The sequence below is a fragment of the Oryctolagus cuniculus genome, chromosome 8 (assembly GCF_051225735.1).
Source record: "Oryctolagus cuniculus isolate XC-2025 breed Fujian yellow rabbit chromosome 8, ASM5122573v1, whole genome shotgun sequence".
Lineage (NCBI taxonomy): Eukaryota > Metazoa > Chordata > Mammalia > Lagomorpha > Leporidae > Oryctolagus > Oryctolagus cuniculus.
Window position 1 is genome coordinate 106,821,762 of NC_142874.1, and position 16,522 is coordinate 106,838,283.

The window sequence follows — 16,522 nt, forward strand, 5'->3', positions numbered from 1 at the left end:
CCCACCCTTATGTCAACACTGCCAGTGCACACCTTGCACTGGTACAACTCCAGGTCTCTGCACGTCTTTCTCAGGAGAGACCTTCCTATAACTCTTTAATGATTTGCTACCTAGCCTTCAAGACCCTAATGAAAAATGTTCTTTGAACTCTTTCGCAGCAACCCCAGGCAAAGTTAGTGGGTGATCCTGTACCTGGAGGGGAGTCTGCTTGCCTAGCTCACTCAGAAGGTTAGCCTGACTGCTGGCAGGCGGTAGAAGCCCCAGGCACATTTTCCCCCACCCCACCAATCAGGTAAACTGCTCCTGGGTGTGGCCCAGGCCCATCAGGAAAGCTGCATGACTTTCAAGCTGATTGGAGAAGTGTAGCGATGCCAATATTGGCTCTTCCCTATAGAATCAGTGTTGCTCTGAGTTAGTTACACCCCTTCTGCCTGCCCTTTAAAAGGTGTGCTTGCTCGTTAATAAAATGGACATGTTCACCGAAACTTGTCTCAGGTGCTCCTTGCTGAAAAGCGCCATCGCCCCACCCATGCAGACAGTGCAAGGGCCTTGCGGCATGAGCCCACAGTTAGTCATTCCCTCCTCTCTGTCTCCATGTCACTTGATACATAGCTTTGCCTTTGCACATAACAGGTTGTGCTGGAATTATGTGTTTATGGGTCTTTCTCAATAGATTATGATTTACTCAAGGTCAGGGACTACGCCACATTTTTTATCTGCACAGAGTCACACCCACATACTCGATACATCAAAGGTTCTTAATAACTATGTGGTGAATGGATGAATTAACAAATGAGTGGACTGGTTTAATACAACAGGTGATATCTACATTGGTAGGAGCATAAGTAGGGGTATAGTAAAGATGAATCAAATCGTATACAGGCTGTACTACCCCAGCCATGCAACAATGGGGCATTCCTCTCTCTCTGTCTCAGTGGTGAGGGAAGCACACCATTTGTGTTAGTCTGTGGTTGATGTTCATGGAGAGAGAATTGCTGTAAACTCCATGAGAAAGAGGGACTACGTTCTGACTCATCATTTATTTCCTAACATCTGTTATAGCATTTCATACAGAATAGGCATTCAAAAATAATTTGTTTAATGAAAACAAGAACAGGGGCCTGCGCTGTGGCACAGTGGGTTAATGCCCTGGCCTGAAATGCTGGCATCCCATATGTGCGCTGGTTCGAGTCCTGGCTGCTCCACTTCCCATCCAGCTCTCTGCTATGGCCTGGGAAAGCAGTAGAAGATGGCCCAAGTCTTTAGGCCCCTGCACTCGTGTCGGAGACCAGGAAGAAGCTCCTGGTCTTCGGATTGGCGCAGTTCCAGCTGTTGCGGCCAATTGGGGAGTGAACCATCGGATGGAAGACCTCTCTCTCTCTCTCTCTCTCTGCCTCTCCTCTCTCTGTGTAACTCTGCTTTTGAATAAATAAATAAATTAATTAATAAGAAAACGAGAACAAAGGAAAACAAAATAAAAAAAAAAGAAAATAAGCTGAAAAACTCTCAAAGGGCAAATGGGGATGCATTTGACACAAAGTACAAAGATGCTTCTAAGGCACACCAGGTGCTCAACACACTATAGGTGAATAAGATGTCCCCAGAATTCCTGAACATTTCTTTTCACCCTCATGGGAACTTTGACTCTGCCGGCTATGGTGATCTCTCTCAAGGCAGCAAGAGAGTGGTTAAGCAGAGAGTGGTTTAATAAGATGACATTAAGAACCAGGAAGGCTTTTTCTTCTATAGTCCAAGAAGTCATGACACAGCTAAAGGCATCTTACTGGTACTCAGCTTGCTTTGTTGAAATCAACCTCTGGTGTGCATTTGTCCTAGTGGTTAGGACGTGGCTCATGATGCCTGCATCCCATATTGGACTGCCTGGGTTTGAGTCCTAGTTTGCTTTTTCTTTTTTTTTTTAAAGATTTATTTATTTATTTATTTGAAAGTCAGAGTTACACAGAGAGGAGAGGCAGAGAGAGAGAGAGAAAGAGAGAGAGAGAGAGAGAGAGAGAGAGAGAGAGAGGTCTTCCTTCCAAGGGTCACTCCCCAATTGGTCGCAACGGCTGGAGATGCTACGCCCATCCGAAGCCAGGAGCCAGGAGCTCCGATGTGGGTGCAGGGGCCCAAGGACTTGGGCCATCTTCTACTCCTTTCCCAGACTATAGCAGAGAGTTGGATCGGAAGAGGAGCAGCTGGGACTCAAACCAGCATCCATATGGGACGCCGGCGCTTCAGGGCGGGGCGTTAACCCGCTGTGCCACAGCGCCAGTCCCCTAGTTTGCTTCTGATTCTAGCTCTCTGTGATTAGTCACCCTGGGAGACATCAGATTATAGCTCAGGTTCTGGGGTTCCTGCCACCCACGTGGGAGAACTGGATGAGTTCCTGGCTCACAGCTTCCGGTCCCAACTCAGCCTGCATGATTGCAGGCATTTGGGAAGTGAACCAGAGGATGTGAGTACTCTCTCTCTCTTCTTCTTCCTCCTCATGTCTCTCATCCTCTTCCTTCACTTCCTCCTCTTCCTCCTCTCTATCAAATAAATAAATAAATAAATAAAATTTTTAAACAACCTTTAAGTACAGACATATCTTCTACAAGCAGACTCTACAATCATAGTGTCAATAGTCCTCTGTTAGCACTACAGGAAAAACAGGTAAGGGTAATATTTTTCTTTACTATCCAGAAGATCCAAGAAGGAAAATTAAAAAATAAAAAAGAGGAATTGTTATTATATTTTAACCCAAGAGTGAACCGCAAACTCCAAAAAGAAAACAAGGTGGGAACTTGAGCTTAAATATGGATCTTTGTAGTCGCACAGAAAACACTTTGAAAGGACAGCTGACACATAGTTTGTTTTTATTCTATTTTTATATAGACAAAGAGAAACTCTGAGGATCAGACTTAGGTGACTTCATCAAGAACACTCAGCTATAACTGGCAAAGCTAAGAGATGAAGCCAAGTCCACATGCCATGGGATCTGGCTTAGTCCGTTTGAGCACTAGGTAGAGAATGTAAAGAGTCACTGGCAGAACAATGTAAAAGAGTGGGGCTGTGGGGTGAACAAGGGGGCACATTTGTCTGAAAGAAACCAGGCTATGGTATACCTAATGCTGACAGAAAAGCTGGGGGTGCAGACCAAAGGCCATTGTAGAATCGGTCCCTGAACCTCAGGCTAGCACAAAGTCAACCAATTTCAAGTTTCAGAGAATCAAGATTCAAATTCTGTTTTTGCAAAAATTACCTCTGACATTGACCTCTGTAAGGGTTAAGAAGCTGGGGCTGGTGCTGGGGCGTAGTAGGCTAAGCCTCTGCCTGCAGCACTGGCATCCCATATGGGTGCTGGTTTGAGTCCAGGCTATTCCTCTTCCAATCCAGCTCCCTGCTGATGGCCTGAGAAAGTGCTAGAAGATGGTCCAAGTGCTTGGGTATTTGCACCTGAGTGGGAGACCCAGAAGAAGCTCCTGGCTTTGGATCAGCCCCTCTCTAGCCATTGCAGCCATTTGGGGAGTGAACCAGTGAATGGAAGACCATTCTCTTTGTCTGTCTCTCTCTCTCTCTCTGTGACTCTGTCTCTTAAATAAACAAATCTTTAAATTAAAAAAAAAAGGGTAAAGAAGCTATAATTCATTTTGATGTGGCCATAAGCTTGCAACATCTGTTATCTTACTGACAGGGTTGTTTGGTTTATCTAACTACAGGTCATGTGAAAACACCCTTTAATCCCAGGCACTAATTCTCCCACAGTCTTACTGATGGATACTTTTTGATCTTTCTTCTAACTCTAAATATTCTGGTTTTTATGACTTATAAGAGAGGGAAATCCTAGGCATAAGACAAGTTGCCACTTTATTTAAGTGGGCTATTTTTATTATTTTTTTAAATTTATTTGACAGGTAGAGTTACAGACAGCGAGAAAGAGAGACAGAGAGAAAGGTCTTCCTTCTGTTGGTTCACCCCACAAATGGCTGCTGTGGCCAGTACTGTGCCGATCCGAAGCCAGGAACCAGGTGCTTCTCCTGGTCTCCCATGCGGGTGCAGGGCCCAAGCCCTTGGGCCATCCTTCAGTGCCTTCTTGGGCCACAGGAGAAAGCTGTACTGGAAAAGGAGGAACCGGGACAGAATCTGGCGCCCATATGGTATGCCAGCACCGCAGGCGGAGGATTAACCAAGTGAGCCACGGCGCCGCCCCCCCCCCTTTTTTTTTAATAAGTGGGCTATTTTTACATTTTAATGTATTATTGCCAAACATATTGGCTCAAGTACATGTATTTAAAGTATATTGGATGGGGGCTGGCGCTGTGGTGTTGCTGGTGAGGCTGTCGCCTGCAGTGCTGGCATCCCATGTGGGTGCCAATTCAAGTCCCAGCTGCTCCACTTCCAATCCAGCTCTCTGCTATGGCTTGGGAAAGCAGTGGAGGATGGCCCAAGTCACTGGGCCCCTGCACCTGCGTGAGAGATCTGGAGGAAGCTCCTGTTCTTGGCTTCGGATCATCGCAGCTCCGGCCGTTGCAGCCATCTGGGGAGTGGAGCAGTGGATGGAAGACCTCTTTCTCTCTTGCTTCTGTTTCTGCCTCTCTCTAACTCTGACTTTCAAGTAAACAGATAAAATCTTTAAAAAATAAATAAAATATATCGGATGGTATTCTATTATAATTTCCATTTTTTACATCTTTCCACTTAAGATCATGTACAAGGGTACTGCCTAGTGCTTGTGAAAAAAATGGAATAGAGAGATTAAGTATATTTTAGAGGAGAAACCCATGCATATGACTATGTAAGAGTCAGCCACACTGCTTGGCTACATCTGACCTGACACTGTTCATTGAGGCATTAGACTCTGGGTAGACACTCTGCACATTTTACCATTCACTTTCCAACCATGAGCACATAAATGGTCTCCAGCTCCCTGCCAGATGCAGGGAGCATCTTTGCACACATTCCTACATAGACCCTTGGAAGAATTCTTTGCAAAATACACCAGAAGCAGAATGGTTCATATATGTGTTCTCATTCTGCTTTTATTTATTATACAGAAAGTGAGTGAGTGAGTGAGTGAGTGAGTGAGAGACAGAGAAACCATCCCAGGCAATGGCTGGGGTTAAGCCACGACCAAAGCCAGGAACTCAATCCTGGTTTCCCCATATCACTGGTCACTGAACTCTACCTTCAGCCCCTCTCTCCTCTTTGAAATTCAGGGTGGGGCAAACAGGTAAAGCTGAAAGTCTTAAACCCCCAATCACTTGGTTGTCTCCTCTGGCAACCATATCTCATCCTGGAGCTATCAAGGGACCCCCACCCATCAGTCATCTCATCAGCATACAGAAAGACACTCATCACTCTGGTGGTTTCCAGGGTCTTAGAAACACTTGTGTCAGGAACCAAGGACAGAGACCAAAATTACACAAGATCACCTTTATTATTCAGAAATTACAGGGGTTTTAGGTACTCTGTGTCAGGAACTGGGGAGAAAGACCAAATATATCATTCTTATTATACCACATAAGCCAATGAGTATTTGGGTGACTTGTTATACAGCAATAACTAACCAGTACATGTGTCAGTTTTCAAGGAAAAATACCAAGGTCAGCATCGCGACACAATGGGTTGTTGCTACCTTTGATGCCAGCATCCCATGTCAGAACATTGCTTCAAGTCCTGATTGCTTTCCTTCTGATCCAGCTCCTTGATAATGGGCTTGAGAAAGCAGCATAAGATGGTTTGAGTACTTGTGCTCCCAGCACCCATGTGGGAAACTCAAATGGAACTCCTGGCTCCTGGCTTCAGCCTGGTATATCCTTAGCTGTTGCAGCCATTTGGGAAATGAACTCTTGGATGGAAGAGCCATTCTCTCTCTCTCTCTCTCTCTCTTTCTCTCCACCTTTCACTCTGCCTTTCAAATAAATAAATTATTTTAAAAAGGGCCCATGTTATGGCATTGTGGATAAAGTCACCTGCCTGCAATGCCAGCATCTCATATGAACACTGGTTCGAGTCCCAGCTGCTCCATTTCTGATCCAGCTCCCAGCTAATATGCCTGGGAAAGCAGTGGAAGATGGCCCAAGCGCTTGGTCCCCACCACCAACATGGGAGACCCAGATGAAGTTCTTGGCTTCTGGCTTTGGCCTGGCCCAGCCTCAACTATTGCAGCCATCTGGGCAATTAACCAGCAGATGGAAGATCTCTCTCTCTCTCTCTCTCTCTCTGTAACTCTGCCTTTCAAATAAAGAAAATAAATCTAAATAAATAAATAAAATAGATGCAAGGAAATATTTTCCAAAGATAAAGAAAACCCATAACCTGTCATATTTATTTATATATGGATATATGCAGATACTTATATAGACTTTTTTTTTGACAGGCAGAGTGGACAGTGAGAGAGAGAGACAGAGAGAAAGGTCTTCCTTTTGCCGTTGGTTCACCCTCCAATGGCCACCGCGGCTGGCGCACTGCACTGATCCGAAGGCAGGAGCCAGGTGCTTCTCCTGGTCTCCCATGCGGGTGCAGGGCCCAAGCACTTGGGCCATCCTCCACTGCACTTCCCTGGCCACAGCAGAGAGCTGGCCTGGAAGAGGAGCAACTGGGACAGAATCCGGGCCCCAACCGGGACTAGAACCCGGTGTGCCGGCGCCGCTAGGCGGAGGATTAGCCTGTTGAGCCGCGGCGCCGTCCTATATAGACTTTTAAAGCAGCAGCTTAACCCACTATGCCATAACTCTGGCCCCTATATACACTTTGAGAGCTTCCCTTAATTAGAATAGGGGGAAAAAATGGAAAAGGAACTGATATATGTTAAGAAATATGATTAGCATTTCTACTAAAAGCAGCACTTCTAGAAGCAACACTATCATCACAAATGATGGCATTTATTCATCAAATATTTGTTGAGTTACTAGTGTATGTAAACATCTTGTTAGGGACTGTACCATCTACAGTGATAAGTAAGTATATTTGTTATTATTCTCTTTAACAACAAGTAACAGAGTCCCAAACTTTCAGTGGGGCTTTCTTGAGAATATAGTAGTTTATCTCTCTTGTATAAAAAAAAATGCCCACACAAAAAAAGGTGAACACTCCAGATTGTGATGGTTGCCCCACATTCACCAGCAACTCAGCCTTCTTCTCACTGCTCTGCCATCTCTACCATATCACCTCATGACCAAAGACAATTCTTGAGTTCCACCTATGACGTCACAGAATTGTATGCCTCCTCCCTTGTATAAGTGTGTCTTCAAGAAGTTCACAGGAAATGCATTTTTTGAAAAAACTATACATGACTTTCAAAAGGTCTTAATTTATTTTTACTTGTTGAATCTTATGGTTAGTGGTGCATTAAGTCTATAATTATAGAGTGGAATGAAATTACGTATTTACAAAAGTTAAAGAAAAAAGGGAGGGAGGAAGGAAGGAAGGAAGGAAAGAGAAGAAGAAAGGGAGGGAGGGAGGGAGGAAGGGAGGGAGGAAAGAAAGGTAGGAGGGAGGGAAGAGATTAAAGGAGGGAGAAAGGAAGGGAGGGCATTATGGTTATCATCTTAGAATTGTACCTAGGGGTTGGTGTTGTGGCATAGTGGGTAAGCTGCTGCCTGTAGCACTGGCATTTCATATGGGCACTGGTTCGTGTCCCACCGTTCCACTTCCAATCCAGCTCCCTTCTAACATGCCTGGGAAAGCAGATGACCCAAGTCCTTGGGGCTCTGCACGCATGTGGGAGACCCAGAAGAAGTTCCTGGCTTTGAATTGGCGTAGCTCTGGTCATTGGGGCCATTTGGGGAGTGAACCTGCAGATAGAAGAACTCTCTCTCTGTCTCTCCCTTTCTCTGTCTGTAACTCTGCTTTTCAAATAAATAAATAAATCCTTAAAAAAAAAAAAGAAAGAAAGAAAAAGAGGAGCTGGCACTGTGGCGTAATGGGTAAAGCCACTGCCTGCAGTGGCAGCATCCCATATGGGCGCCAGTTCAAGTCCCGGCTGCTCCATTTCCAATCCAGCTCTCTGCTATGGCCTGGGACAGCAGTAGAAGATGGCCCAAGCCCTTGGGCCCCTGCACCTGTGTGGGAGACCCAGAAGAAGCTCCTGGCTCCTGGCTTCGGATCGGCACAGCTCCGGCTATTGCGGCCAATTGGGGAGGGAACGAGTGGATGAATGACTTCTCTCTCTCTCTCTCTTTCTCTCTCTACCTCTCTCTCTCTCTGTGTGTAACTCTGACTTTCAAATAAATAAATGAATCTTTAAAAAAAAATACAAAAATAAAAAAAGAATTGTACCTATGAAATACATGAAATCTGTTATCTTTATATTAATAAAACATTTTTAAAAGGGAAAAGAAAACTGGAGGGGGGTCTCCAAAAAGTTCATTGAAATGATGATAAAAAATGGCATGGATTTTTAAAAATTTTGCAGCTAAATAAACATTTTTCAATTAAAAAATTTTTTGTACCGAAATAAACTTTTTAGTTCCATTTTTTACACAAAATTGTGGGAGTTCCCTCACAATGTGACTTTCTAGAAATCCACATATTTCTACTTGCATTTTTTTAAAAAAAAGATTTATTTCTTTATTTGTTTGAAAAATCAGAATTACAGAGAGAGAGAGGGAGAAATAGACAGAGAGAGAGATCTAACCACTGGTTCATTCCTCAAATGGCCACAACAGCCAGGCTTACACCAGGCCAAAGCCAGGAGCCAGGAGCTTCTTCTGGGTCTCCACATGGGTGCAGGGGCCCAAGCACTTGAGGTATCTTCTACTGCTCTCCCAGGCCATTGACAGGGATCTGGATCGGAAGTACAGCAGCTGAACTTGAACCAGTGGCCATATGGGGTGCTGGCACTGCAGGCAGCAGCTTTACCCGCTGCACTACAGCACTAACTCCTCTTCTTGTGTCTGATTGGAATGAGTTTAGCAACCAGACCACATTAATTACAAGGGAAGTTATGAAATAATCTTATATTTTGGCCAACAATGAGCTCATATGAAAATCAGCATCCTGTTAGTAAGTAAGAAGGGTAGAAGGGATGTCAGATTAGGAATTTAGCTATCTCTGCCACTATACACAATGGATCGTGCCTCATGGAAGCATCTCTATATTATACCATGTTCTATTATGTACTAAATGATGACTGAAGTCAATTATTAAGCAAGTCCACCTTTGCTCATGTTCTTTCATCTGGAAAATATATTATTAAATTCCAAATGTAAATTCCAGCCTTTTTATAAAACATCCCTTGTTCTAATTGTTTTGTAGCCCCGGTAACCTACCATTGTGCTTGGCACAGAACACTATGCCCAAAAGTGGGATGTGTGGACCATTAGCATTTTTTATTCTTAGGTGTGAATTTACTTATATATTTCTTATAAAGCTATATTATTATTAATTACATTTTAACTGACATTAGATATTAAAGATATTTACTTATATGGTTTTAGCTAACATTAACTTTATTTCCAATGAGTTGCCTCCATTGAAAATAATGAAATTGGGATTGCTCCAGCAAATGTGGTACTTGTACTCACAGCTGGATCTCTATGTCCTCATTTCATTGGTCTTCCAGTTGATGATGAAATCCTGTCTACTACTGAGAAAGCAGCAAATCACTACATTTACTGGGTCTCTGGAGCACAGCCAGCCATACACTTAGGCCAAGTAGGGAAGTCCATATATAGTATTATTGCGATTCTTTCTGTCAATATTATTCTATTATTTCATCAGATTGTTCCATAATTCTCACATTAGAAATTCATCCCTTAGTGTTAAGAAGCATCTATCTTCTCATTAAATGCTTGGGGGGTTACCTTTATATGCCATTCACCAATCATTCACTTTTTTAAAAAAGGATTTATTTTATTCAATCATTCACTTTTTATAGTATTTTTTTTAAAAAATATTCCATCTTACGTTTTTGTACAAAGGAATAGTCTGCTAAGCGATTTGACCCTGCCAACTTTTCAATTTCCACGGCCCCTTCCATGACCTATCTTCTCTATTACTTCAACTTGGATCCCATAGCCAATTGTCATAGTTACCCAGGTTTTTGTCCCTCTCATGCATTGTTATCCCCATGTAGCTGAACTTTAACCAGGTTCAAATCTAACTCTTCATCTCATCTATATCTGCACTCAAGCAACCAGAAGAAGGAAAAAATGAATGCCAGCTAACTGGCCTCATTCTAAATTCCTCTTCGACTGTCTGGCTATCCTGCTATGCTTCTGCAGTCCTCTAACTCTTCTAATCTGAGATGGCTAATTTTCCCCTTTTCTCAAATACCTCCATACCTCTTTCTTCATCTTGACTCCCTGCAGATAATATCAGCTCCTACTTTATGGAGAAAAGAGAAGTAATCTGAATAGCATATCTTTAGATCTCTACCATCATACCCACCAACCAGTCCTTATCTGTGCCCCTATATTCCACCTTGTCTCCTGTTACAACAGAGGAACTATCTGTGGCCCATTTCTCCCAGTTGTTCTCTGACTCCCATCCTCTCTCACCTACTCAGGGACCTTGATGCCATAATCATCTCTCACTCTTCCTTATAAGTCAGTGTTTCATTCCTTTCAGAACTCTTTGTCAGCAAACATATATTCTACACTCTCCTAACAGTGAAATATCCCTTCACTGCTGCACCATCCCTGTGTCCACCTGAAGATGAGACCCCTCAGCTCTTTCTAGAGTATTCCTTACTTCTCATTCTGCCAGTCAATGTGACTCCGCTGCACAGAAACTGCTTCTGTCATTGACCATCATATGGGCAAATCCAATCATCATACTGTGCAACCATATCCTCCTTGAAATTTTTTTATTGCTTTCTCCGCCTTTTTATTGGTTTTCCTCCTGCCTTAATGCTACTCCTCCTAGTCCCCAACCCTTTTCCTCTTTCTAAATGTTTAATTCTTCAAGATTTTGTGGCTCTGACCTCTAACTTCCTTTCTCTCTATCTTCACCCCTTTGATCACCTCACTCTTGTGGCTTTACATACCACTTGGACCCTGATGACTCCCAAATTTGTATTCCTTGCCTAGGCTTCTCTGTGGAACAACAAAGAATACATCCAATTGTCATTGTCTAAATTGTATGTTTACTTGGCATTATCAACTTAACTTTCTCAAAGTAAAACTCTTGGTTCTCTTCCAACTCCAGCAGGAGGATTTTGTTTGTTTGTTTGTTTGAAAGGCAGAGTTACAGAGAGAGAGCATAAGAGACAGAGAGAGAGATCTTCCATCCACTGGTTCACTCCACAGATGGCCACAGTAGCCTGATCCAAAGCTAGGAGCCAGGAGCTTCTTCTGCATCTCCCATGTGGGTACAGGTGCTCAGGTACTTGGGCCATCTTCCGCTGCTTTCCCAAGCCATTAGTAGAGAGCCAGATTGGAAGCAGAGCAGCCAGGTCTCTAACTGACACCCATATGGGACAGCAGCTCCACAGGCAGTGGCTTTACTTGCTATGCCACAGTGCCAGCCTCCATCAGGAAGATTTTAACCCAACCCCTTCCCCGGCCCCAAGTTGCTACTCCTGCAGTTTATTCTTTGCACAATAATTTAGGTGACTCTTTTCAGTCACGAATCAATTCTTAACACTTGTCTACTCTCTTTTCCAAGATCTTCTCAACACTGAGCCTAATTGCAAATTTCTTGTGTTGACCTGTAAGACCCTGTAGGATCTGTCTTCTCTCCAACATCTTTCCTGCTTAATTTCACTCATCCACATTGGCTTCCCTGTCCCACTTCTGCCAGTTCCTTTGAACTTGCCCTTTTCTCTGCCTGGAATACTTTCCCTGCTTCCTTTTTGGCTTCAGTCCCCAAAAGCCCTTAACTCAAAGAGGCTTTTCCGACTTCCTCCTTTACCCAGCCCGTACTCCCTTCCCTACTCCATTCTCACTGTGACTGTTCAACAGACCATTGATGGTTATAGAGATCAAATAATAGATTTACCAGTATGCTTTCTGTTCCGTTAGAGTGTACATTCCACGAGAGCAGAGATTTTGTCTGTTTTGTTCATTACTGCCTCTTTATCTCCTAGAATAGTTCCTGACATATGGGACAATGCATTTAATAAATATTATTTGAATGAATAAACAGTTATTGAACAAATAAAGAGGAAGCATTTTGATGGAAGATGAGAGGAAGATACATTTTGTGAGCAGAAGACAATGTCAGAGACAAGCTTAGCATAGAGTAAGATAGGGCATCCCAGGAGATACAGAAAAAAATAGGAGCCTGCGTTGTGGCATACCAGATAAAGCTACCACCTGCGACAGCAGCATCCATATAGGTGTCAGTTTGAGTCCTTGCTGCTCCACTTTCAGTCCTGCTCCAGCTAATGCAGCTGGGAAGGCAGCAGAAGATGACCCAAGTGCTTGGGCCCCTGCACCTACAGCGGAGACCTAGAAGAAGTTCTTGGCTCTTGGCTCTGGCCTGGCCCAACCCTGACTACTGCAGTCATTTTGGGGAGTGAACCAGCAGATGGAAGATTTCTCTCTGTCTCTCCCTCTCTTACTCTTTCAAATAAATAAAATACATCTTTTAAAAAAAATCCTAAATTTACTAGTTTCCCTAGAACCAAGAACAACTCTAGATACTTTATACAGAGAACATGATTTGAGAATTCCTATCTTCTCCATTATATGTGAGAACACTGGGCATAGGAATTTGAGTAACTAGACCCAAATCACACTGTTTATAAATGGTAGAGCCAAGATTTAACCAGGCCAGGTGCCTTCAGAGTCACTTTCTCAATTACTACAATACACAGCCTTGGAGAAGAGGCAAGTGTGAGGCCCTTCAAACTTTACCTATTGCCCAATATTGCCCAGAGTCAATCCTATCTAGGGTAGCCTTAGTGTCCTTCCCACATGTGCTACAGAAGAAGTACATCCAGTTTTGCAAAAACATTTCTACAAAATGACATTTCCTTAAGAGGCTCCTTAGCTTGTCACCTGTCTGCTTATAGGAGTCAGCCTGCATGTGTGTGAAAAGGTGGGAGTAGCACAGGCCATGTGCCTGGGATGATAGGCATGTGGCCTGTATTCCCTTCTGTAGATACCAGCTCTTCCATCTTGGGTAAATCTCCTCACCAGTCAGTGTTTGCATTGAATTTTCTACATAAAGAAGGGAAGAAGTAGAAGAAATGAGTCCAAAATTACCTCCTAGGTATAAAGTTCTGTGATCATATTGACTTCTGGACAGCTGAAGGACTTCTGTGTGTCACCTCTGCCACACTGTGAGGTTTCGTCAGAGTTAAGGAAGAGGTGAAAATTCTTATGGGAGTGAGCGCAGCTCTATTGTGATCTTTATCTATTGTGCGCCACAGTGTGTTTTGCCTTCTCAAGGGCCCCAGTAGGAAACCAAGTTTCCTCATAAAGCTTTCTACAGCAAGCACTTAAAAATAGACTGGGAATAAATTCACCTAACCTAAATAGGAGGAGCACACTTCACACATGGATCACAAAAGGAGCGACTTCTATCATCCCTTTCGCTTCACATTGGAAGCTCTTGCCCAGGCCAGTCCAAGTCAAAGTCACCCCTCAAGCTCAATTTATATTCTTCTCTGACTGAATGAACCTAACTGCCCATTTCCCTCACACCTGTACTTCAGGGAGAGCAATGTTCTCTCCAACTTTCTCCACTCACAGCAGTCTCCAATACAAGATACCAGCAAATCTCTACATGGGAAGATGGGAAATACTTTCCTTCACTTCTTCCTTCTTTCTTCTCTCTCTCTCTCTCTCTTCTCATATACACAAGAGGATTTCAAAAAGTTCATAGAAAAGTGGAATTAAGAAGTAAGTTGAGGCTGGTGCTGTGCCATAGCAGGTAAAGCTGCCACCTGTGGTGGTGGCATCCCATATGGGCGCCGGTTCCAGATCCGGCTGCTCCACTTCCCATCCAGCTCTCTGCTATGGCCTGGGAAAGTGGTAGAAGATGGCCCAAGTCCTTGGGTCTCTGCACCTGTGTGGGAGACCCAGAAGAAGCTCCTGGCTCCTGTCTTTGGATCGATGCAGCTCCAGCTGATGTGGCCATCTGGGGAGTGAACCATGGATGGAAGACCTCTCTCTCTCTCTCTCCCTCTCTCTCTCTCTCTCTCTCTCCGTGTAACTCTGACTTTTCAAGCAAAATAAATGAATCTTTAAAAAAATGAAGTAAATTGATTTGAGTACAAAAAAATGTTTTTTAAGATTTTTATTTATTTATTTGAGAGGTAGAGTTACAGACAGTGAGAGGGAGAGACAGAGAGAAAGGTCTTCCATTGGTTCACTCCCCAAATGGCTGCAATGGCCGGAGCTGTGCCGATCCGAAGCCAGGAGCCAGGTACTTCCTCCCGGTCTCCCATTTGGGTACAGGGGCCCAAGCATTTGGGCCATCCTCCACTGCCCTCCTGGGCCACAGCAGAGAGCTGGACTGGAAGAGGAACAGCCAGGACTAGAACCTGCACTCATATGGGATGCCCATGCCGCAGGCAGAGGATTAATCTACTGAGCCATGGTGCCAGCCCCACAACAAAAAATTTTTGAAATCCATGCATTTTTTTAATAAAATGCACCTTTTTTAAAAAAGGGGATTTATTTATTCAAAAGACAGTGTTAAAGAGAGAGAAGGAGAGACAGAGAGAGAGGTCTTCTATCCACTGGTTCTATGTCCCAAATGGCTGCAATGTCAGCGCTGGGCCAAGCCGAAGCCTGAAACTTCATGGGTGGCAGGGGACCAAGTATTTGGGCCATCTTCTGCTGCTCTTCCATTAGCAGGGAGCTAGATGCGAAGTGGGGCAGCTGGGACATGAACCGGCACCCATATGGTATCTGCAACACAGGCAGCAGTTCTACCAACTAAAATATATTTTCCACAAACTGTTTGAAGATCCCTGTATGTACGCACTGTTTCTTTGGAGAACTCTAACACAGTTAGCAATTATTATCTCTGTTTGCATCATGAATTGATATCCTTTATCCTAATGCTTTGTTTCAACCACAGGCAATCCGTAATCACACTGACCTTTCACCTTAATCCTCCCAACTCTGAAGATAAAAGAAAACTATGAGGAGAAAATTAAAATGTGCCTTGGAAAGATACAAAGAGGCAAGAATGCTCATGGCAGGCTTAGGACATGAGGAGCCTGAGTAGAATGAGGGTCTCTGTAGGGAGTAATGGGACTTATGATTGGTGATGAGTGGGAGCAGCCTGTGGAAAAGTTGAATTTCAGCCTTTGAAGTTCAAGGTTTTTATTCCCCTATCAGAAATGGGAAGCTGGTGAGGCTTTGTGAAACCAGTGCTGTAAGATAACAAAATGTCAATGAGTACAGGATTACTTAGGAGGAGGAAAGAACCAGGGAGAGGGAGAGAGCAGGTGGAAAACACCCATGCACACTGGTGCCATGCCGATATTCATGAGCACAGTTCATTAGCAGCCGGGCAGTAGCTGTCTCACACTGTTTACCTGGGGCCACTCTTGAGAACACAGTGAGGTCCCTCATCAGGGCAGAACGATGTCCCTCTCTTGGTCTTCTTTCTGTTTTTTCTCTGCTGTGAACCTGGCTTCTTCCCAGGACCCAGTTTCCCATGGCTTGTGCACAGGTCAGATGGGGGCAGGGCAGATCATTTGTGTTGTCCTTTTTGACTTGGGTAAAGTCTTTCCTGGTTTCACCATAAGAGGATGCCTTGTGGATTCTTCTCTTAATATTTTTTCTTATTTTTAATATGTATATATCTTTTGAGTAATTTATATCATAACCATTACATGCTATTAGTTTATTTGAATTTTAAAACTTTTTCTGGAGTATTTTTTCATATAAAATCTAGATAATCCAAAGCCAAAATAACGTATAAAGCCAATCTTAAAAAAAAAAAAGAAACTAACCCTGGTTTTAAAGTCTATATTTAACACTGCTAGGGAAAGAAACACAGTTGGTTACTTTCCCAGACTATGCTAATTAACTGGAAAAATAATACTTTCTTATCTGCCATTGGAGGAGAAGCTGACCAATAGAAAAGCAGTTCAGCACCTACACCCACTCTTTGTACAAAATAAGGAGAGGTGTTTGTACACGCCAATAAAGCATTCATTTGGTTGCTTGACAACCAGTGACAAATGTGCCTTTCATCATCTACCACAATGTTACCTTGAGATTTCCAGCTCTAATCTCAATGAGATTCTAAAGAGAGCAGCCAGTTTAGAAAACTAGATATCATTTCCAACAGGTCACAAGCGTTTATAAACACTTCTAGCATGACAGATTTCAGAAACAAGGACAGTTTCCTAAAACTGCATGCATTTTTCTGTTGTTTTTCACTTGCAAAAAAATAGTTATTCATACATCTACTTCATTCCATTGACAAGAAAAGTATGTACTGCATATGCTTGGTGAGGATTACAAGGGAATTTGGGGTCTCTTTCAGCCATATCTGAACAGCAGTGCATTTGCAGGTATTACTTGATTATAAATGCTGCTTTAAAATCTTGAAGCTGTCATTTTCACTGTGTCATTTGGCTCCATTTCCCACAGCTAGAAGGGTAAAACATTAATTTGATTGTGTC

At 43.4% G+C, this 16,522-nt stretch overlaps 1 protein-coding gene across 3 annotated transcripts in view; it reads right to left on the reverse strand.

Annotated features, from left to right (window-relative positions):
• LOC100345779 (putative E3 ISG15--protein ligase HERC6) overlaps window positions 1-16,522 on the reverse strand; it is a 128,639-nt gene that overhangs the window by 106,533 nt on the left and 5,584 nt on the right. The window contains exon 1 of one of the 3 annotated variants that reach the window (XM_089303093.1): window positions 15,425-15,915. The exons of the other annotated variants lie outside the window; for them this stretch is intronic. Coding sequence (XP_089159219.1) covers window positions 15,425-15,548 — 124 coding nt within the window. The 5' untranslated portion in view covers window positions 15,549-15,915. Of the gene's footprint in view, window positions 1-15,424; window positions 15,916-16,522 lie in introns of those variants that run through there. 3 annotated transcript variants of the gene reach the window in all.